General features: G+C 48.6%; 1 protein-coding gene across 1 annotated transcript; it reads right to left on the bottom strand.

Moving 5' to 3' along the window:
* Positions 1-1509: 1509 nt before the first annotated feature.
* Positions 1510-4425, bottom strand: LOC146755163 (uncharacterized). The gene is made up of 8 exons (XM_085526388.1): positions 4331-4425; positions 4030-4149; positions 3380-3503; positions 2966-3052; positions 2778-2882; positions 2327-2466; positions 2082-2149; positions 1510-1603 (listed from the first exon to the last, which is right to left on the bottom strand). Exons 1-8 carry the CDS (start codon positions 4382-4384, stop codon positions 1510-1512), a joined length of 792 nt encoding a protein of 263 aa, XP_085382514.1. The 5' UTR covers positions 4385-4425.
* Positions 4426-23903: the final 19478 nt, after the last annotated feature.

Here is a 23903-nt window from a genome sequence, read left to right as displayed (position 1 = left end):
ATGATTTTTTAAGGCATTTTGAGGTGATAGGTGTAGTGTTCATGTGCAGTAATGCTGACGTGAGTAAGTAGGGTGATAATGTAAGAGTTTTTTACATTCTTTCTAAATATCTGCTTTCTCTTGTTCCATCCTTCTTAAAGAGCAATCCATTAATCTAGTAAAGGAGCTGTGTGATGAGGATGTGACTGAGCCTGAAGAAGCCAAATTTGAATGCGAGATATCCATTCCTTCTGTGAAACCTCCCAAGTGGTTTCTGCGTGGGGAAGTCTAACAGGCTGGCAGAAACTTGATTATGCAGCAAGAAGGACAGCCCTCCCGCCCACGTGACCGCTACTATCCAATCACCGTCTCCGCCACCCCCGCCCCTCGTGGTGCTGTGCTGTCCTGTGGTGCATTGTGCGGTGTCGGTAAGATGGCGGCCGTGAGTCTGAGGCTCGGAGACCTGGTGTGGTGAGTTCAGTGCGCTGCGCTGCGGGCGGAGTGCGGTCCAATCCCATCCGATGGAGTAGAAGGACGCTAAAGCCAAACATGGGGCAAAGCAATGGCAATGGCACCTGCAGCACGGACACCCCGCAGCTCTGCCCGGCCCCGCACCTTCATAGATGATCCCGCATCCTCCCCGCTGGGTGGGCGGGGAGGAACGAAAAGGGACGGGATGGGGATGGGATGGATGGGGTGGGATGGGGATGGGATGGGATGGGATAGAGATGGGATGGGGATGGGATGGGGTGGGATGGGATGGGATGGGGAACGGGAGGGAATGGAAAGGAACGTAAGGGCTGTGCCAGCAATGCCGCCGCCAGAGGCCGCCCAGGCCCCGACCACCGGGGTACCACGAAGCCACGGCGGCTGCTGGGGCCGCTCCCTGCACAGCGGCTTTGCCCCCAGCTCCTGAATCCCCCGTCGTTGTGTTCCCCCATGAGCCCCTGCCCTGAGTGCTGTGCTTCAGCCTCAGTTATTGAGCCCACTGTTACTGCCTTCTCAAAGGGTTGCCCAAGGAATCAGAACAGCAGAGCTCCCATTGGGCCCAAGGCAGAGTTTTGCTGAGGGTGAAGGAAGGAGGAAGTTTCAGCCCTGGATGGACGCCGTTCTGTGCCCACAGAGGAGCTTTGTGCCCTCGATGCTGAAGCAGCACCCAGAGCTGGCGGCGGGTGCAGGACCTGAACTCAGAGCCACAAGGAAATCAGAACAGGATGCAGTCAGTGCTGATTGTCACTGCTTTGACTCGGCTTTAAGACTGTGCAGAGTCTCAGAAATACCCACAGAGTAACAATAAAAAGGAGCAGGGCTGGAAAGGAACAGGGCTGGTTTTAATTGTTGTTGTTTTAAACTGTCCAATCAGGCGATGGTGTTAAGCCGTCATGTCGGACAGGTCCAGAAGGAGCTCATCCACATCCTCAACGTCACATCAGTTTCTCCTTCCAGTTCTTCTGTGAGCTCCATCAGAAGCTCCTCAAGGTTGTTGTCTTCAGTGATGGCTGCTTCCCCCGCCCCTGTGCAGCTCAGCTGCTAATTTTCTGCCCCTTGTGAGGAACATGATGTAGTGTTGGATTCCTCTGGCTGTGCCATGGGGTCTGCATGGCTTCCTGGGAGCAGCTCCAGACTTGTGGGAAGGAAAAGAACAATCTACGTGACATTTCTGAGATGTGCTTTCAGCTCTGAGGTCTGTAGTTGACCCTCCCGCCCCTCACACCCACATAGGGATGGTGATTCGATTAACCTGCGGCTGCCTTTGGAGTTAAGGAAACCAGCAGGTGCCTTTTTCATCTGTTCAAGTAGAGCAGTTTGAGTCTGGCAATCAGGGGCTGGGCTTTGTAGCAGAAACACATTGCCACCCTCAATGCTTTGTCTGTAAACATGTCAAGAAATCTTCCTCTGCAAAATCCTGCTTGCTGGCTGAGGTACTTTTCCCCATGAACTCAGCAGAGGTTTTGACAAAGCAGTTTCAATGATCTCAGATGACCTCTTCCTTTGTTGCATTATGCCATGACACATCTCAAACACCCCATTTTCCCCCAGTGTGAAAGAACTTCTGTCTGATGGGAAAAGGGCATTAAGGAAGAACAAGTTGTGGTCATCACCTGCTTGGAAGCTTTATGACTTCGGTGCTGAGCACGGTGTATTCGGGCGGGACTGAAGCAAGAGTCTCCTAGGAAGAAACAAGACAGAGTATGAAGCACAGGTCAGAGTTTCCACAAGTACCTTGTGAGACATCTGCTGCCTTCAAGGGAAACAGAAGAGCTGTAGAACACTTGGAATTTCTTCCTTTTCTTCAAGGGCAATGTAAACCTTTCATATCCACTACTGCTTTTTCCACTGCTCTTACCATTGGTAGTTTTTTAGCTGGGGGCTCATCCGCATCCTCAGCAGCAGATGGATGAATTTCTGCTGCTTTTCGTTTCTGTCTCCGCGTTGGGGGGAAGGTGTTTTTCCAATCAATGGGCCTCACAGAGACCCTGCGCCCACCTAAAGTAAAAGGAAGAGAGAGCTGGTACTGTCTTGCTGCGCCTCAAGAGAGATCAAGTTCTCTTATCAGTCCCACCACCCTTCCACAAAGTTAAATACATTTGGCCAGTGGAATTGCAATGCCCTGTCCGGGATTCTCAGCCATGTTTTGCACACGGTCATCTCTGTGTACCAACAACGCGTACAAAGGAACAAAGAAACCCAATAGCTGCACTCAGTAATAATCCAGGGCAAGGAAAAGTCTGACAGAGAGCAATGCAAAATGACAGCACTGCTTTTCTGAGGCACCGTAACGAGTTCCTCGTGCTCACCTTTAACTCTTTTCTTGCAGGGCGATTCCCCCGCTTTTCCCTTCTCCTCCTCCGACCGTTTGCGTTTAAGTCCAGCCGGGCCATGGGAGGAAACTGGGATGTCAACTGCAAAGAGTCCCGGGAAAGAACAGTCAGATCTCAGTAGAAAAACAGAGCATCAAACCCAGGAGCCTGTTGAGTATCTGTACCTCTCTCTGGTGCCTTGTCAACCTCTGTCTGGTTCCCCAGACTTGCTGCAAGGCCGCTCTTTGGAGGAAGGCCACTGGTGTCAACTTCTGGCAGAAAAGAAACAAGGAATGATTGATGAGCGTCTCTTTGGGGGCAGGTTTGAGCACAGTCAACCACAAGCTTCACATTTTCAAGCACTGTTTGTTACATTTGCCTTCCGCTGCCCAAATGCTGTGCAGTCAGCACAGACCTGCAGTGCATCTTCCTCACTCCAGAAAAAGCCCAGCGCTGCTCTGACAGCCAAAGCACAGACGGATATTTCACTATCACGACTCTCCCCTGCCACCCCAATGAATGGTGACATGCATCCCGCACCCGCTCAGAACTGACATTCAGAATTGAGCCTTTAATGCTTCACGCCATCGGACACTCACTGTGGCTCAGCAGTGCAGTTGGTCTGTTCCCACCGCGTTCCTTCAGGTGACGAAAGGCGCAGTGTGGTTTCTGGCAGCCTCCGGGCTGGTTCTCCCAGAAGCAGGGAATCAAACTGCGCTGCTTCTGCAGAGAGAAGGAAAGAAAGGGCCATGGAAACGGGCACATCAGGTCTGCAGGGAGATGCCGCGCTCCAACAGCCATCAGAAACCATTGTGTGGAGCCTTAGCTCTGTACCCTCATTTCCTGCCCCTCCTTTCACTACTCCAAGCAGCCAGAATGAACTGCTCTGGAGAAATCCAGGATGGAGAAGGCCCGATAGGGCACAACCGAGCCCTGCTGGCAGGAGGGCAGTGCCACTCTCTCCTACCACCCAGCTCCAGCAGCTTTAGGAGGCTGAGCAATGCGAGCTTTTTGCATCTGGGGAGAAAATGCTTTTGGCTCCTAATGCAAACATCTCCCGCTGTGATATACCTAAGGCACTGAATTCTCTGCCTTCTTTACCTCCTCCCAGTCCCCTCTAGAAACAGAAACCAGTAAGATTTTCACAGCAAACATATCCAGCCTGCAGAAGTGCATTCAGCCCAACCACAGCCATGAAAAGTGGTGTTGTAGACTAAGCTGGAAAGCACATCTTTAGGCAAACACTCACATCAATCCTCATGTGACGGAACTTGCAGTTACTCCTCGAGCAGCCGCCCTCCATCCACAGTCTGCAGACTCGTTCGCTCCCCAGAGCCGCTTCACAGTGGCGGAAGGGGCAGCTGTCTCCCTGCAAGCACAAGGAAACCACAGGAAAATAAGAGCACAGCCTGAAACATGTCCATGCCATTAGCCCAGGCTGTTAGCAGCGCTATGAGGGTAACATCACCAGCAGGTCTCCCCTGCTCCACCACTTTCTCTTCAACATGAGGAAATGGAAGAAAACCCAGGCAGAAGAAAGTCAACCGTACCTTAGTGCAGGTGGAGTAGAAGTAGAAGTAGCAGTCGCCTCTTTGCTGAGACATGGTGAAATTCTTAGAGCCCGTCTGGGTTATCTCCAGAGGAATTCCCTGCTCTTGCAAAGAGACGGTTGTGCTCGAACTGCTTGGATCCCCAAAGAGTCCTCTCGGACCGGAACCCTACAGGAAGTGCCTACAAGGGAAGAATCATGAGGAATAAGCATTTTCCCAGCTTTCTTTTGATGCAGTTTGGGCTCTCGAGGAGGGCAATGCCTTGGAAGCAGCTGATTGCAAGAACTGTGCCAGCTCTGGAACCAATGTGTGTCTAAGTGCCATGACTTCCCCAGCAAGTGCTGTTCTCCATCCCACCAGCAGTTATATACCTTGCAGCATACATTTTGTGTTCCTGCCATGAGAAGGACTCCATCATCTACCCTTGCTGCAGCTGCAGTGGATGCAGCGCTACCACTCACACGTTTGAGAAACCTCCAGTTCTGGCTTACCCGGGCACAGCTGCAGTTCTCCTCCCTTCCAGCTAACACACCAGTGCAATGGCTGGGCAACACTGTCAGTGAGAGCAGGTAGCACCAGCAGCCACCACCACCGTCACTGCCAGCCGGGACAAGGGCTGACACAGCGTGTCCACACTCTGCGCAGCACTCACGGCTCTGGCACTCACTGGTGGCAGCCGTGGCCCCAGGCAGCGCTTGTGAGCTCACTGTGCTTGTGATGTCACTGCACAGCCCACGGCCCAGCTCAGCACCTGGATCTCACCAGGACTTCAGGGGGTTCTGTTAAAAATGTGCTGGATCCGGGGGTCAATAAAGCACAAGTTGCACTCCATGAAGTCTGTGCTCTCCTTCCCTTCTAATGTCTAAAACAAAGGCTGGGGACCAGCAGCAGTTCTGCAGGGCTGTAGCAGCGATGCTCAGTCACGGCTTGAAGCAGAGATTGAGCACCTGGTGGGATGGCAGGGCCAACCCAGGGCAGCTCAGGCACATGCAAACCCCTCCCAGACATCACTGAAAGGTTGGCAGTGCAGGTGAGGGTGTCTGACTGGAGATCACTGCCTGCCTGAGCCCTTCCAATGGTCAGCAGTTTTTTCCTTCCTTTCTGTGCCCCACAGCTGCTGCACTCGGGCTTATCCTCACCTGCTGCAGCCCAGGACTTTGATACCCCATTATCACTGCTGTGCTTTCCATTGCACTGCAGCATCACACAGGGCAGTAATGGCAGTTCATCATCCTCACCAAAACGTGTGACAGAATCTCACAAGGAATCAATTTCCCCTGCAAACAGCCACTCGGAAGGGCCTCCATTGAGCTGGGAGCTCCTCCCCAGCCCAGCTGTTCTGCTCAGACTCCTTCCAGCAGCCGCCCAGCACCAAACCCAGCTCACCTTATTGGCCTGGTCAGTCCGGGCTGTGCCCAGCTCACACACACGCCGCAGCGGTGCCTGCAGTGGGCTCCCAAAGGATGATCTCCAACAAGGAATGCTCACAGCTCAGTGTCTGTGTGCAGTACGCTCACCAGAGCACCAGCTCTGCTCGACAGCTGGGGGCCAAACCCTCCCAACCCAGCAATGACTGTGACCTCACACAGACCCACATCACTGCTGCTCTTTCATCATAAACACAGGCAGCCAGCACCTCCTAGATCCAATTGTAAGAGACCAACACAAGGGTCACCCAGTGGGGTTATCTGAAGTAAAGTAACAGAGAACTGAGGTGACTCTTGTCACAACACTGGGAATGGGGACCAAACCTTCAGGCCAGGTTTCTTGCAGTTAAGATTCCTCAGAGGGAGGTTTGCAGTCCCAGAGAAGCCCATGAGCTCCTCTGCACGATGCTCGGAGCAGAGCTGCCTCGTGATTCATCAGTGCTCCATTCCATAACTAAGTACATCTCAGATGAAATAATAATATTTCATGGTCACTTCTTCCTTTCTGTGAGACAAGCCTTAAATGTGTCTTTTTAAAGTCGTCGTGCACCGAATCTACAGCATGCTAGCAATATAGGTATAATGACATCACATAGAATGGAGTGTTTGCAGGGCTTAAGGCCGTGAATCACGGGTGAGATGTGATATTCCCACTGCAATGATGCTTTTAGGGCAGGTTTAAGTGCCTTCCGCTTTGTGTAACGTGGAGTCTGTAGGATGACAATAATGATTGTGGAATCACACTCATCTTTGAGCTCTAACTCACATCCACGTCAGGAGCCTTCCCAAAGATCAGGCCCTGGTTTGCCTGCCCTGCTGGGCCCAGCTCAGTGCAGGACAGGAGATGGATTTCTGCTGTCCCTGTGCTCAGACTCCAAAGCCCAAGATAAGCTGCAGCTGAGATCTCACAGAGCACTCTGAGGTTTCTCTGCAGCTGTTTTCTGCTGCTGTTACACAGCACGGAATAGCTGGGATCCCCCAGGCACTGCCCTCGCACCAATAACTCCATTGTGCTCAGGATGTGCCAATGTGCTGAAGTCAAACTGTGCCATGTGGGTTTCACACAGATCGAACGCAGGCTGCAGATCTGCTGGCAGCCCTCAGGAGCTCCCCTGCCCTAATCCCACTCTTGCACTCCTTCCCTTCGTGCTCTTGTGGCCTTTAATAACACCGTGACACCTGACAGCCTCCTCCTGTCTGTAAGCTGTCATTTTATGCAGCCGTTTCTCTTCCGTTTACCCCCCAAACTGAAGATGTTTCCCTGCAGTGAATAAGCGATGAGGTTCTTTTCACCTCTCCTTGGACAACTTCCTTTATTGTTTTTTCGGAGCATTAGGGACTCTGAGACCCTGGAGTGTGTCCAGAGAGGAGCAATGGAGCTGAGAAGGGCCTGGAGCTCAGTGGGGTCCTATGGGGGTGACCAAGGGGACGGCAGGCAGCCAGTTTTCCCTGTTTTTCTCTCTGGATCCATCCCCGCCTCAATGGGGCCATCAAACCCTTTTGCTGCAGAACCCGCAGGCACTTCACCTTGAAGGATCATTACCTACATTGAAACTACTGTTACATGCAGGCGCACAGGAGTGCCCTGGTTTTCACAGGCTCTGGGCAGGGACGTTCAGGTCTGGAGGCGTTTGGGGCATCACTAATTGAGCTGCAAAATGAGCTTATAGCTCCTGACTCCTCCCATCCAGAAATATCGCTCCTATATCGGCCCGCGCTGCCGGAGCTCACGGGACTCGGCTCCCCGCCGCCGGGATTGGGTGGTGCGTGCAGGGCTGGGGGTCGGGCTGTATTGTGCTGTTGTGTTGTGTTGTTGTGTTGTGTTATGTTGTGTGTTCCCGGTGTTCCCCTGCCGCTCTCCAGCTCGGCTCGTTCCGGCCCCGCATCGTTCTGTGACTCCCCCCCCCCCCGCCCCTTGGCGGCTCCATACATGCACACGGCGGCAGCGCGGCCCGCACGGCGCACACGGGGATGCCGCAGCTCCGCCCCACCCCACCCGGCTGCAGCTCCGTCCGCTCAGCGCCGCGTCTCGGTGTCGGGGCGGCGCCGCGCGGCTCATTGGGTCCCGTTGGCGGGCAGAGCGCGGTGGGTCTCGGCAGCGGCGGATTGGAACGGAGCGGATCGGAACAGAACGGAGCGGATCGACGCGGGGCGCAGCGCATCGCTGTGGGGCTGGCACGATGCTGGAGATCCAGCTGGATGATGGCGGCGTGGGGGGGTACCCGGGCAACGACTATTGCTCGGGGTCGGTGATGTCGGAGCGGGTGTCAGGCCTGGCCAACAGCATCTACCGCGAGTTCGAGCGGCTCATCCACTGCTACAACGAGGAGGTGGTGAAGGAGCTGATGCCGCTGGTGGTGATGGTGCTGGAGAACCTGGACTCGGTGCTGACCGATAACCAGGAGCACGAGGTGGAGCTGGAGCTGCTGCAGGAGGACAATGAGCAGCTGCTCACACAGTACGAGTGGGAGAAGGTGCTGCGCAAACAGGCCGAGGAGGTGAGTGAGAGCGGCCCAGCGCCAACGGGGCCCGGCATCCATCTTGTGCGCGGCGCCAAAGGCCGGGGATGTGATGCAATGTGATGCGATGATATGATGCGATGCGATGTGATGATGTGATACGATGTGATGTGATGTGCTGCGGCGGTACCCGCATCGCAGGCCGCGCTCCCGGCCCCGCTCCATCTGCTCCGCACAGCCCGTGCGGAGGGGAAGGGGAATGGCTGGGAATGGCTGGGAATAGCTGGGAATGGCTGGGAATGGCTGGGAATAGCTGGGAATGGCTCCGCGTTGCTGCGCTGCCCCGAGCTCGAACACCGGCTGCACGGGGATGACTGGAGGATTCCTGCCGGTTTCGGGTTTAAACGCGGCCCTCAGATGGTTGATGTCTTCCCTGTACTTCCCCTGCCCTGGAGATGGTTCCCTGTCTGATCTCAGCGGCCTTTCCCCGGGTGCTGCGGGTCCCGGATCCCCGGGGCTGCGGCAGGTGCTGGGAGCGGGCGGCATCGGGGCACAGCGCCTCATGCGGGGACAAAGGAGCCGAGCTGAGCGCGCTGCTCCGCACTGAGCGCTCGAGTCCGCCGACACCACCGGCATCTTTCTGGCCATAGGCGCGGCCGGGCGGCTCCGGCCTCCAGCAGGGCCGGTCTGCGACGTGCCGGACACATTGGTACCGCTAGAAGTGTAATGCTGTCGTGTCATCAGCATGTCTTTGCAAAGCTGCTGGGAAAGGAATGTATGCGTCTGTATTGGCTGTGTTTTAACACTGGGAGAGTAGAGGGTTTTTTCCGTCCCAGGAGTCTTGCTCAGAGTCGGGTTTTGATTTGCTTAGATGTGGTAAATGAAATCCCTTCATGACTCCAGAGTAAAGCGCCGTGCAGTATTTCAATGGAGGTGCTCTGGGTGCTGGATGGTGAGGACGTGAGCCCAGGACATTTATCGCCCTGTACTAATGCTGGTCAATTTGGGTTGTAGCCTTAAGTTTTAAGTATGTGTTAATAAAACTTACAGCTGATCTTTTCAAATTCATATGAAGGCAGGGAGGGATTGAAAAGCAATTCCAAGTGTGGGACTTCATTCCACAAGCCGGTATTTTGTAGCTTCTGAGAATTAAATACTTGGAAATGTGCTGCTGCTGGGGAGGAGTGGGGCTCGGGGCGTGGGGTGGAACAGCCCCATGGATGGATCCTGCATCTTTGGACTCGTATCTTTCTGCTCTCAGTTTACCAGGTACAGGGGGTGCTGCTTCCTGCTGTGCCTGCTCCTGGAAGCAGATGTGGTGACAACATTTACGTCCTGCAGGGACGCTCAGACCCACAGCATGGTGCTGTTGGCAGATGTAAAAGCACTCTGTCATCCTCAGGTGCATCTGAGCTGAATGGGCAAAAAAGTATCTGCATAGGGCCTTGTTAGCAGAAAGGAATAGATAATGTGCTTCTATGAGAACAAATGGGTTTTGCCCCCTGTGTAGCCTCTGCTATCAGCTCACGTGTGTGAGATACAGCTGTCATTCCCTTTGTGTGTGACCAAAGCACACCATTACCTGCAGCAGTTTCCTGTGTGCCTCTTCCTGTGCAGTGGATTACGTGTTATGGAAGTGAAAATCTCTTATGCTACAGAGAATTCTGCTGTTCATCAGCTCATTGTAAGCAGAGAAATGCACCCCCCACCAGAGCACGCCTTGTACTTCTGTAGCAGGGGAAGCCCATCTCCGTCCCTGAGCAGCACTCGGCGCTGTGTGCTTTGCCTGTCCTGGGTCTGCAGCTTCCAGCCCCACCTTCAGTGGGGGTTCCACCTCCAGGAGCGATGTTCAATCCCTTGCTGTTGAGTTCTTTGCGTGTATCAATGATCATTTCAACAGCTGCAGCAATGCTGGGGAGCTGGGAGTCGGTGATCACAAAGTAATTTGTTCCTGTATTGCAATATCATGTCATGGGCGTCTGATTACATCGTTAGTTTATTGATGTTAAGTGAACTGAAACCAGCAGTGGATGTTATTCTCTGGCATAAAAGTTGTGTCGTATCCTCCTGTTCCCGCTACTGCAGAACCACCAGATCTTGTTTTACATAAGCGTGCACCCAGCCATGTCCTGCTCCATTGGGGCAGCTTGCACAGCCTTCATTTCCCTTCCTCTGAAGCAGAGGTTTCTGTCTCCATGTTCTGCCACTCATTTCCCCAGGATGGTTGCATTCAGTATCTTTCAAAATACTCTCAGCCAAAAGCGAAGCTTTTCTGGACACTTTGACTGCAGAGTGACTCAATATTTTCCACTTGCTCTAAAATAGGGCAGCAGAAGCACCCGGACAAGAGCACTGAAGTCAGAAGTCCCTTGAAATGAAGCAGTGCAGTCAGTCTGTGATTGCAGGGCTCAGAATGTCACATTTCTTTTCCTTGACCTCCAAAACACTGAAGCTGTGGAACAGCGTCAGCTTTTCAGTATTGCCGTGTTCTTCCACCTGCTTTGCATTGTGTGAGCGCAGGGTAATGGCTGCACCTCTCCTAGAGCCCATTTAGGGGCTGACTGCTGCTGGCAAGGGTCTCTTTCTGGAGATCCCCCCTTGGTGCAGCTTTCCCATGTGAATCCGAGATCTTCTGCTCCAGGTGAGCGATCTTCTTCCCTTCCTTTATAGCACCTCTGTTGTGCCGCTCCTGTCATTGCACAGAGCTGGGGCTGCCCTGTCCCAGTGCAGAGTACAGCACTTCCCTTGTTAATCCTCATGTGGAGCCTAATGCACATCCCACTAACTCGTCAAGCTCTCACTGCAAGGCCTCCCTACACTCCAGGGAGCCAGCAGCTCCCACTATTTAGTGACATCTGCAGCTTATGCATAGGACCTTGCATAGGAATTTTCTTCCTGCTCTGTAGCGGGTGTTAGGATGGCACCCACTTGTAGGAGCACAGAACTGGGAGGGACCTGCTGACTCAGCAGCCCATTCCTCAGCACTGCAGGCAGTTGCATTACAGAAGCTGCTTCATAAATGTATCAGGCTTTGTCTTAAAGCCATTACTTAAACCTCTTGCGTCTGCTCTTCTAAAAGTGACCTCCTCCTGAATTCCACTTTCTTTTTTTTTTTTAACTTGCAGCCTGTTTTTACTGGTTTGTTCTTGTGCCAGCATTGACTTTTACTCCAAGTAACTTCTGCCTCCATGAGATATCTGTGCCTTTGAAGTATTAATAGAAACCAGTCCTGCCTTTGGTCTCCATTGTGTTGGTGGCACGAGCCGAGCTCTGCTCGCTGCCTGCTGGAGGAGGGTCAGGTTGGAGTACCCCATGGAGGGATCTGTGTGCAGCTGGTTTGGGTGACACTTGGCTGTGCCTGGTTTGATCCCTGGGCGTGTGGGGCTGCAATAGCAGGTGGCTTTCCTGGAAGGCTTCAGCATGAATTGGAGTGTTGCACTGTTCAAAATGACAATGGTAGGATTTATCTGGTGTGATCACCCTGCGTGTTCACCTGTGTGACATCCTGTTGGCTGGAGATGGCAGCACGTCTGTCTGTCTCCTCACACTGTGTTGCAGCTGACCTGGGGCTCATCTTTGCTTTGTGCTCAGCTCCCTTCTCTCAAGTCTTCTCATTGCAGTCACGATGTTTGCATGCCCTTGCCCAGTCCCAGCTCCTCTCTGACCATCAGCATCGCTTCGTTCCTCCTGTGTGATGTTTTGATTCTCTTCATGAGTGGCATCTCCCAGTCCGGTCTCATCTGCTGCACTCGAGTAGCACCTCCTGCCCTGTCAGCCCCACTTACCACAAGGCTGCCTTGAAGAGCTCTGTTAGCTGCCCGTGCTCCCTTTGTGCTCCTCTACAGTGATCCATGGTGTGCGGGGGCAGAGCTGTGTCAGGGCTGAGAAGAGCCCATCTGCCTGCCCTGGCTCTGCCATAGCACCAGGCCTGCTTCATGGAGAGCATTTAAAGTGCAGAGCATCTCATTCTTCAAAAAAAGGCTCAGATCCCTTGGAATAGGAATCCAGGAGATGCTTTTATTGATATATGCCAAAATAACAGCATTTGATTTCACAGAAGCATTTGAAGACCAATCTACAACTATAAAGTAGCTAACACATAAAAGATGTGCTTGTGAATCCTTGAAATTAGCAAGAGAAGCAAAAGCCCTTAAGGGCTGCAGTTGTCAAGGGGATGTTATTTCACTGAGGCTGTGTGCTCCTGTGCAGGTGGAGGTGTTCCTTCAGAGGAGTGTTTCTCTTTGGGGAGGATAGCAAAGATTTGAGCGTGGGGTGTAGCTCAAAGCATCTGCCCACCAGGCAGTACTGCGTCCTGCCACCAGTGGGTTCTGCCCTATTTCTTTGTCTTGGCCTCCTAAGACAGAATACTGTCAACGTAACTTCCCGAATTGCCAGTTAATTACTGCCCCAAATTGTGAGTTGGAGGCTGCACAGCCTGCATTGGCTCCCTGGCTGACAGCCTTCCTGCAGGTGGGGAGTGGAATGCGGTGTGAGTCCTTCCTGCCCTGCAGACAGCCCCCTCCTCACAGGCACCTGTGCGTCCAGCTGTGCATCCAGCTGTGCGTCCAGCTGTGCATCCAGCTGTGCGTCTAGCTGTGCATCCAGCTGTGCATCCTCCCTGTTCTCCCGGGCAGTGCATCCCAGCGCTGCTCTCTGCCCAGCCGCAGGGTAAGGTGACGACTGAGCTGCTGCTGTTCCCGTCAGCATGTAATACGTGCTGCCAGCCAGCCCAGATTAAGACCTTATAATAAGATTTCTGCATATATGCACACCTAGCTCACTCTGCCTGATTTATTGTTAATATGATATGATGGTTTCTGACCGCATGCTACTATTTTTAGTCATTTTCTTCCTCTGAAAGCCAGTAATGCAGGAAGCTCAGCCATCTCCAGTGTACCGCTGCTTTGCAGAGGAATACTCGTTCTTTCACTTAAGATGATTTTGTGCTCGTTGTTTTCCATTTAACGATGAGCGTGTGAACCATGGTGCTGGTTGTAACCTTATCCTGAGATGTTAGAGACCAGCGATCCTGCTTGAAATCCAGGGAGAGGCTCCAGCAAGACTAATTTGTATGTGTACAGCAGCATCATGTTCCATCATTACTAACTGTTTAAAATATATCTGGCTCCTATAACTGCTGGAAAATTATCCTTTGAAAGCAAGTATGAAGGGATTGGAAAAAATAGTAATGCTGTGCTCGGCTTTGCTCTCCCAGGACAAGTGGGAGTGGGCTCTTTGTTCTTCCAGTTCACCCATTGATTTCATTGTAGTGGGGTAGAAAAGAAAGGAAGATTTTCCCTTCAACATCATTTGAATTACCTGTTCCTGAGGCCTCACTTCTTGAGCCTGTCCAGGCTCCATGGCATCCCTTCCTTCTGTTCTGGTGCAGTTTGTAAACATATGTGTGGAAAATAGATAGCTGTGTGTTACTGTCAGTTAACATCTGCAATGTTGAAGTCACCCATAAGGACCAGGGCAGCTGGGTTTCAGGTCTCTCTCAGTTCCTTAGAGAACAGTGCCTCCATGTCCCCATGCTTGCTGGGTGGCCACTCCCACGGCACCCACTTTATTTGCTTGTCTTGACTTTCTGATGCAGGGGGAGACACTGGCTGGGAGATTCTGATGGAGGAACAGCCAAGAAGCGTTTTGGAGCCAGACAGAGTGAGGAGCCGTTGGGTCCCTGTGCCCAGAGCTGGTGTTCGATCTCCGTAGGAGATGGAGCAGGATATTGCTGCAGTGCACTCACCTGAGATGCTCTTCTTCCCTGAGAACACTTAGAGTGGCATTAATTTTTAATGCTGCTGTCTCTGTTTCTTCTCCACGTGGTCGGCTCATTGCTAGTTTGCAGTTTGTTTGAGTACTTTGAGGCTGCAAGACAGACAGGACTAAGAAGAGCCTTAGTGTGGAATGTTTAATCTTCCAATCGGTTTCACTAAACTAAACCAAAGCAACGGTAGCAAATCCAGGAATCCTATTAAAGTTGACCTACATAGTGGGAATAAAATTGGTCTCCTGCTTTCTTTTGCTTCCTGTTTTACTGTTGAGAGTTCTGTGAATGTTTTCCTTAGAGTCAGTTAAAGTTTATTGCTACTCCAAGCACAATTCCTGCCTGGCTGGGTGGCACACGCCTGGGTGGGGAGCTGGGAAGAGATGGGCACCTTGTGCCAGGAGAGCTGCACAAGAGTGAAAGCCAAGCAAGTGAGAACGGAGAGGGATTTAGTGCTGGGCTGTAATTGGAAGTTTGTCAACAGAGCATTAGCATGGAGTGCTTCCAGCAAACCCTGAGAGGGGGCAGAGGGAAATACTGCTTTTCTTAGCATAGCTTCAACCAGTCCAAACCAAGTGAAATGGCTTCTTTAGGCCTGTTGCTCAGTGTGGCTGTCTTGGTTAGAACTTTTTCTTTTTTACTGATGCCCAGAGAAGACTGGCCGGGATTTTCTTGCTGTGAGGTCTCATCACTCACTGCTTCCATTCTGCACCAATTGAGGCATAACTCAACTTACAGAACTGAAAAAGTAAGACTCAAGTTTTTCTTAGCAGCTCTGGAGCTGAATGTGCCATCCTTATAGAATCACCTGTCAAAGTTGCTCTGGTTTTTACCATGTAACTCTCTACCCCTTCTCTGATGTGTGCCTGAAAAAACCTCTGGTCTGAGATCTGGGAAGTGGATTGCAAAGGAGACTGTGAGGTGTGACGGTTGTGGGTTGGTTTTCCACAAGGCTTTTATGTTTCCTGCAAAATTTAGATGCAACATCATTAATAGTGGGAACTTTCTGATGTCTGAAGGAGATTTCTGACGTAGGCACTTCTAAATGCGTGACCGTAGACACAGAATTTGGCTTTTCTGACATAAAACTAACAGGAATCCAAATTCAGCCTAGCATGATAAAGGTGTTGTTGAAGATGATGGAACCGTGTTGGTTTACATAACTTGCATTGGCCAGCAGATTATATCTTAATGATACACAAAGTACATCTTTTACTTTATTTTAGAAGATAAGTATTTCTAGCTTGAGTAAATGCTGTTTTAACTTAAAGCACATAGAAATTCTTATCTCTTGCTTTTTTTGTGTGTGTACATATATATATGTATATATACGCACACATAGTATAGGAGGAGAGAAGAGGAAAAGTCAAATACGTTTAGGTCTGTTCCTCATCCTTGCTTCCTTCTCTGGTTTTTCCCTGTACAGAAGTTCATAGAGTTTGAAGATGCACTGGAACAGCAGAAGAAAGAGCTACAAATCCAAGTGGAACACCTTGAATTTCAGACTCGACAGTTGGAGCTGAAGACCAAAAACTATGCAGATCAGAGTAAGCAAAGTTGTGCACCAGATACGATTATGTAGTTTGCTTTCCATGAGCATATACTTGCAGATATTCTTCATGTGCTGTTTTTTCTTGTTTGTTTTAATGTAGTTTGTGGAAAGCCTGAAATCTGTGGCTGTCCCTTTCTTTGGTATAAAAATCAGAGCAATCTACAGGGTGCGACATATCCACACTAGTGTAGTGCAGGTTTCATTGCTTCTCTTGCATGGAGCATGTCTAGATCTGTATGTTAGCTGATGGGTGGAATCTTTTCTTGGCAGTTTCACGGCTGGAGGAGCGTGAATCAGAAATGAAGAAAGAGTATAATGCTTTACATCAGCGTCACACAGAGGTAAGCTGTTGCCTGATTCCTTCCAAATAAACAAACTCTTAGCTTACCCATAAAACCACATCAGAGAATTGGGTTTTTCATCCTGACAGTGACTAGAGCTTCAGAAACTTGAGAGCATCAACATTATCTGAAGGGAGGGTGCAAGGAGGATGAAGCCATGCTCTTTTCAGTGGTGCCCAGTGCCAGAACAAGAATCAGAGGGTGCAAACCGGAACACGGGAGGTTCTGTCTGAACATCAGATAGCACTTTTTAAAAGAAATTTTAAGTAATTGGAAGTAAATGCTGGAAAACAATATTCAAAAAACAGAAATAACAGAATATCTCAAGTTGGAAGGGACCCATAATGATCATGGAGTCCAATGGAGTCTTTTGTTTTATTCTGTTTGCCTCACGTATTTTTTCCTCTTCTCAGATGATCCAGACCTATGTGGAACACATCGAACGATCCAAGATGCAGCAGGTTGTGGGAAATAATCAAACTGAGGGCAGTGTACCTGGGAGAAGGTAGGGCCATAACCTCTCCATATAATGTTTGCCATCCAGGAACTTATCAAATGAGTGCATATTTGCAAGAGAAAGAAACCAAAGGATCTTTCCCTGTGGGCATGGATTGTACCTGAAGCTTTTTGTAATGGGTTGAGGGTGAGTTGTGGATAAGTTCTCTAAGGTTTGACAGAGAGGAGTTTTTTGTGTTCTGTTACAAAGCTTAGACTTCATTGTGCTGCTGCAGATGGACGTCTTCTGGAAAGCAACGTTTGTGTTCTCAGGTATCATGTATAAGACTGATCCATAAAATGGATGGGGATGGAAGAGAGTGTTCATTTGTGTGTGTCTGTGTGCATGTGTGATAGCCAGCGAAACTGGAGTAGTTAAACGCATTAGCCTTTATGTAACTTCTTCCCCAGTTTCTTAAGGGAAGATTTATCTGAGTCAGTCACTCAATAGATCTACTTATGCCCATGAAAGTGCTTTGTTTTTTTCCCCTCTGTTTTCATAGCACCAAAGTGATCAGAGCCAGCCTCTGTTTAAAGGAATGGCAGTAGCAGGAAATGAAGTGCAGTATATAAAACCACTCTATTAAAACCACATATAAAAAGATAATTTCAAATGAAGAAAAGAAGAAATATTCTTCCTATTTTATAAAAATAAGGTTATTTTAGTACCTTCTGTTTAGATCCGTAACATTTAAATACTAGTGTGTCCATTAGGTTTGGGATAAAGAAAGTGGAAGGAAGTGTCAGGTCTTGAAATAAACAATATAAGCTCTCTGGAAGCTGTGGCTTCCTTTTGCTGGGTTGGAGTGCCTGGGAAGGAATTCAGATCATCAAGGTTTTGGTTGTGTATTGTAAAACAGCAGAGGAGAGAGCAAGAGAGACACAAACTGCTCCCCGATTCCTTGCAGACGTGATGTTCCTTCCCCAGCCAGTGCTTGGCCTCCTGCCCGAGCATCGTGCTGTGAGGGGAAGGTTTGGGGGTCAGCCTCTGGTTCTGTGCTGGTGCCTTACTGGTGTGAACACAGGGCTGCTGGGGGGAACGGGAGTTTTGTTCACAGCTGTTGGTAACGTAACATTGTGTTAGAAGGAAGGGAGGATGCTGAAGGAAAATGGGCTCTGTAACTGCAGAACATCCATGTTTGAGACTTCTGCTGGGCTGTGTGCCTCTGCTGTCAGATGTCTCTGTACAAGCTCTTAGGCACACCCATGGTGAAGGAGAAACAGGGTGGATTAGGTCTTTGTTCAGTCCAACTCACCTCTCCCACCTACCTGAAAGGTATGAATGTTTGTAGGAAGAACAGCTGTGCTGATGTGTGCGTTTCTGTCTTGTTGCCATCTCCATGTCTCAGCTGGGAACAGGGGGAGCTGGGAATTGCTGAGCTGGCAGGGTGCAGCATTGCAGGAAGCCAAGTGTCAGTGTGTGGTCCTGTTTCTTTTGTTCTGCAGAGAGCAGCTCAGCTCTCCTGCCATGGAGAATATCCAGCAGTGTTTCAGGGGCAGCAATATAGCAGTTTGAAGCAGTTATACCCTAAACTCCAGAGGCAGAGAGACTTATCTAGGCTTTCTCCTGCACAAACTCTGAAGGACAGCACAAATCTGTAGCGGATCTAAAAGGAACTGGAATAGGAACATTCTGATCTGGCTGAGTTCTTTCCATATAGTAAGTTCTCAGTGCTGTGTTTTCTGCAGAGCAGTAAATTGGTGTCATGTCAGAGAGTGGCTTAGAAAAATAAAACTGATTACAGAATACAGTGTAACCCTTTCCCATCTGAAGGTAATGCTTTTCTAGCAGACCAGTGGAAAAATATAGAAATCTATACAAGGAAAGAAGAGCAGAAGCTGGATGGTGGCCTCTGTAGGTGAATGGAGGCAGGCATGATGGGTATGGAAAGAGAAGATATGGGGTGAAAAGAACCAGTAGGTTGTTAGGATTGTGAGAGTGTGTGTTCCTGACAGCTCCCTCAATAGGTTGTTTCTGTTTTCCTCTGCCCCAAACCAATCCTGATCACAGCTGTAATGGTTGGAGTGTGTTAGGCTGGTTGCCCCCCCACACCCCGTTCTCTGGTATGAAGGACAAACCTTGCACTGAGGATTGTCTCTATGTTGGAGGGATGCTATTCCATGTAACGTGTTGCTAGTTCCTGGAAGAATGGGAAGAAAGAGCAGCTCGCTGTGTCTGTCACAGCCCTTGCCAGGCCTCCATCTGAATCTGTAGGAACAGCAGCTGGGAAGTGGGTCGTTTTCCTTCATTTCAAGCTTTGGGCTGTTCATGTGTGCTGTATTTGTGTATGTTTGTGCCTTTGAGGGTTGTGTGGTCCTGTGTCTGCACAGCTGCGTGTGGGTGAACACCAGCACTTGTGAGTTGGTACACTGATGTGTTTTGGGGGGGATATGGGTGTAATCTCTCAATGTCTTCCTACATGTTTGTGAGTGCATTTGGTTACCTTCACCTGTGGATGTGCTTGGGTGTGTTTTATATGGTAGACTGTGTAAATACATATTTGCATAAGGCTGTAAATGCACCAAGGGTGCTTCCTTGTCACTTGAGAGAAGATGGTGCAAGAACTGCTGGGGGGTGTGTGTGTCTGCTGCCATCTGAGGAGGGGAATGGGTACAGTGCACACCTCCAAGTAGTATGAATAAAAGTGCATGCATTCGCTGTCTCTGATAGGGCTGCATGTTTGCATGACCTTCATTCCCTAATAGTTGTTGTTGTGTTTTTTTGTTGTTTTTTTTTTGTCTTGCTTTTTGTGCAATTGCTGCTCTGTTTTGGCTGTTACGTTTGTCGCTGCAGTCATCGCCAGTCATGGAGGAAAAGGTAAATCCTACTGCTATTTGTTAATCATAGTTCTGGAGGTTGCTGTTGGGTGGTCGTGGTGTGATGCTGAAAGGTTCTGTGCTGGCCTATTTGCCCTCTTTGTGTACTGACATCTGCATTAGATTCACTCACATGGCACACTTCCCTTGGCTGGTGCAGAGGGAGCCAGCAAGCTGCTACATCAGGAAGGAGCTCATGCACCCAAAGCAGAAGGGGCAGAGGCTGGATTCCAAACTGGGATCATCCCTGTGTGATTGGACATTTGCACTTCACCTTCCAGATTACTTTAAAAAGTTGTCTTTTCTCCTTTAAATTAGAATCATCAAATCACCAAGGTTGGAAAAGATCCCCAATGATCCAAGTGTCCACCTACCACCAATATTTCCCTTCTAAACCATGCCCTGCCTACCGCATCTACACGTTTCTTGAGCACTTCCTATATGAGCACAAAATACACCTCTTTTCTAAGCAGGGCAGGAAATGCGTGTCACCAGTAACTGTCAGAATGCACATCTGACTTTGGCTGAGGCAGTGAGTTCTGCACCCTCAGCCTACAAAGAGGGCTGTTGCCACCTTGCAATGATGGCAAACCTAGTAGTTCTGTTACATTTTCTAAGCTTTAAGGTCTTACAGGAGGAGCATTCTGATCCAGGTTTTGGCTACTGCAAGCCCTTATAGAGGCTTTTGCTGTTTTCCTCACAACATGAGGTGGAACTAACCAAGTGCTCAGAGTCCCCCTGGACCAGAAGGACGTGGGTGTATGAAAGTCACTCCAAAGGGCTGTAGTCAGCACTGAAAATTTATAGCAACCCTGAGGATATTCTGAACTACTCTGGGGACTGGTAACACCAACGTCAGGACTGTGAAACTGAAGTTATCTTTCCTGCAGTTTTTCCTTGATGGGGCACAGAAAGCAGCCATTCCAAGCAGGAGCCATGCTGGCACAGCGGTGCAGTGCGCCGTGTCAGCTGGACAGTGCTCAGAATGGAAAGGCTGAGCATTGGTCTCTTCCGTTAGACATTTTGCTTTCACTTTGTAAATGAACTCTTTTCTGCCCCTGCCATGTCAGTGTGTTTGAGTCAGTCCTGGGGCAGCCTCAGATGCAGCTGCAGTTGTTTTTCACCCGTGGTCACAGATCACAGGATCACAGAACAGGTTGGGTTGAAGGGACTGCTGGAGGCTGCCGGTCCCACTGTGTGATGGTGGTAGCTGAGCTGAGTCTTGGTGAAATGATTGCTGTGTCCAGGAGCAGTGCTGTACTGGGCTGGCATGGAGCCTGATGGAGCAGGGAAGCAGATCGGTGTCTTGCAAGGAGGTGTTGACTGCTGCCCTGTTTCTGGAGTGTTCATGCTGACAAGCTACTTTCTTTTTTGAGTTTCCACCTCCACTGCTTGCTCTACATTTTCTCCCACTGGAACTTGGTCCCCAAATCTGTGCCAGCTTCCATATTGAGAATCAAATCCACAGCTTGCTGGTCACCTGCACTTGCCAGAAAGGAGAGTGATAAAGAAAAAGTAATACAGACATCTGGCTTTATGAGTGATGCATTTATTTATAAGTTTGTATAAATTCTGAATTTTGAGAAGACTGTAGTTGGATATGGAGGAGGAATCACAGAATGCAAGTATTACTTCTCTTGCTTAGTATTAGAAGTGATCCAAAACCCACTGATTTCTGCTGTTGGTGCAAACCAGGTTTGGGGTGGAATGTGCAGAAGTGGCGTGTAGGTGACTCACTTCAGCCTCTTTCTTCGTTCAATGATGCCCATTTTGTTGTGGGATTGTCTGCTGTGGCGTTTTCCCACGGTGCACCCATTTCTCAAAGGACACATTGGTTTGAATTTGCTCGGTTTCTTTGCACTTTTGCTTTTCCTTCAAACACTGCATGGGGGTGCTGATGTCAGTTGTGCCTGTCCTGGTCACTTGACCCCCTTTGACTTTCTAGGCAGATGGTTGGCTCTACCTGTAGACACTCTGGGTCTGAACAAACAGCACCATGGAGCTGTGGGTTTGGGAATCCACACAACTGCTAAGCTGGGGCAAGGAGTGCTGTTCAGTTTCTAATGACTAACATTTTGCATGAGCTAGTGTGCTGTTTCTTTTGTGTATGAAGCTCATAAACAGCTAACAGATTGGCTTTCCCTCTCTCTCTGTTTCTCTGTTTAGCAGGAAGGAGCGTCCTAACTCTCTGAATGACGATTATGATTTTCAGCATTATTCAGTCCCGCCTTTAGGTTTTCATTGTCTTGAAGCAGTGCTTTGATGTGCTGACTTTTTTGTGAGGAAACATCAACAATACTTCTGCATACTTCCCAAATCCTTTCAAGACTATAGTTAAAGGAGAGGTCCTGCACAAGATCTGAGATGGAAGAAGTCTGTGACTGAATGCATCCAGAACTAATTTGAGATGTCCCTGGCTCATCTTTTTCACAGTCTGAGGAATCCTTTACACTGACAAAGTCAGTACCGATGGCGTGAAACTCTAAGTGACATTTGTATAATTCATCTAATTTGGTCCGCATTTCTTTTACTTGTGACACTTTATCAATTATATATTCTTTGGCAACTTCTATGTTGTTAGTTAGTTGGGCATTTTTGTTTTCAAGTGTCATATTTATAGATTTCTGTTCATCCAGTTCAGAAGCAATTTCCCGATAGTCAGCTTGACCCTGCAGAATTTGTTCACGGAGGGCATCAGCTGTTTCTTCAGAAAAAGAAAGCTGAATACGCAGGCTTGTTACCTGCTTACTGAAATCTTCTTTTTTATTTTTTTCTCTTCTGCATTGTTCTTCAAGCACAGCTAAATGATGTTCCAAGATTTCAGTTCTTTCCCTCAGTGCTAGTACTTCCTTTCGGTACGTGGAGCACTTTTGTTTCATGTGTTCAATTTTCTTTTGCTCTACAGTGTCCTTTTTCTTTCTCTCATTTACAACTACTGTAAAACAAACAAACAAACAAACAAAAAAAAGGGAAAAGGAATGTAGCTCAGATTGATTAAAATCATTATTACATAGCAGTTCACAACACCAAGTAGCAACTTCTAAGTGAAAAACTGTCATAATATGCAAGCCATGCCCTCACATCACATAGTATTTGATACTAGTGAAGGAATTAAAGTTCTCTGAACACGTAATCAGGTGCCTCAGACTTCTATACAGAATTAACAGCAAAAGGTTTTCAGTCTGGAAGAACACTTTTACCATGGCACTACTCAAACCTTCCACTCCACACCAGTAGAAAATCTAATTAGATTTAAGAAACATGGGAACGAGATAGATAATTCACAGCTATATTCTTTCTATCTTCCGTGCTTCAGCAATCCCTATAAGGCAGCCAGGAATCACTCCATCTACATCTAAATGGTAGATAAACAGTTCTCTAAGAAATTTCATTCCAACTCACAGTCCTCTTACTTTCAAAAGAAAGATAAAACCCTGGACAAGTTGATCACTTAAGTGTTGATATCTGTCTCTCTTATTCAGTTGATCTCTAAACAAAATATGAGGATTCCTACTTCTGTCCACACTTACTCTTTTGCATATAAAGTTCATTCATAAAGTTGTACAAATTTGCAGATTCAAGTTTCCATAAATATTCCATTAGCTTGGGGCTGTTTTTTTCTTTAACTGGTGAGCAATTAGCTAAAATCACATGCATTTTCTTTCTATCAAAAGCGACTTCTGCTGTAGCGCCCACGTGCAGCCTGCATTACATACAGATTCACATGTACTGCATGGAAACAGCTTCTTAACTCATCTAAGGAGTTTTATATACAGCCCTCAACTGATTTAAAAGTCATACTGAAGAAACAGCAGTGGCATATTCCACCCTAAACCAGGTTTGGGTTTTGATTGCTGCTCCCAGCATCACTAGTGAGGGGAATATGATTTATAAGTAATCTAAACACTTTATGCTGAAAACAACAAGCAAGCACTAAAGCAAGATAAATAAGACTAGGGAGAAGATGTGTAATGTTCAGTCTAGAAGCTCCTTACACAGGAAGTAGGGAAAAAGCATTATTACAGAGCATAGGAAACAAGACCTAAAAGCTCAGAGAATGGTGTAAATACCCTGAACTTGAAGCTGAGATAACCTAGCATCTCCTAAAACACTTTTGCTCGTGCTACTTATATAACTAATTCTACAAAAGAACCAGCACAACATACCTGTGCTCATTGTTCTACTGTGTATATTTAACATAGCTAAAGAATATATATTAAGCAGTTTTTGAAATTGGATGCTATTAATACTCACAAATAGAAGAAAATTTTAACATGATTGAATACTCAGTACTTCTTAACAGAAAACTTCATGCTGACATTGTGACTATCAGCTACCCATTTTAATTCCTATGTGGAGCATTGCTGGCATTAATTGTTAAATGAGAGCTTTGGTCATATGATTAGAACAAACCCACTACTATTTGGAGTATGGAGGAGTCCACATCCCTCCCTCAGTCTCTGGTAAGATGCTTATATGTGATGCCATTCAGTGGTCACATTAGGATTCAATATTTATGCCAAATAAAGGCAGCAGGGACAAATCATCCAAGAACAGCATCTCATCCAAAGAAGGCCTTGACTTTCTCCCTTGCACATATTTTGCAAGAGGAATACAAGAAAGGAAGGGACTACAGCTAAGTTTTAGATTTTCCCTTCTACATTGTATATGCCTTCCGTAATTCTAGGAACACTGATGCTCAGCTGTGCCCAGAA

Source organism: Coturnix japonica, chromosome 36, assembly GCF_054131305.1.
Source record: "Coturnix japonica strain WE chromosome 36, WE-NBRP24, whole genome shotgun sequence".
Taxonomy (NCBI): Eukaryota; Metazoa; Chordata; class Aves; order Galliformes; family Phasianidae; genus Coturnix; species Coturnix japonica.
The sequence above is the reverse complement of the archived record's forward strand: the minus strand, read 5'-3'. Positions and strand labels throughout refer to the sequence as shown.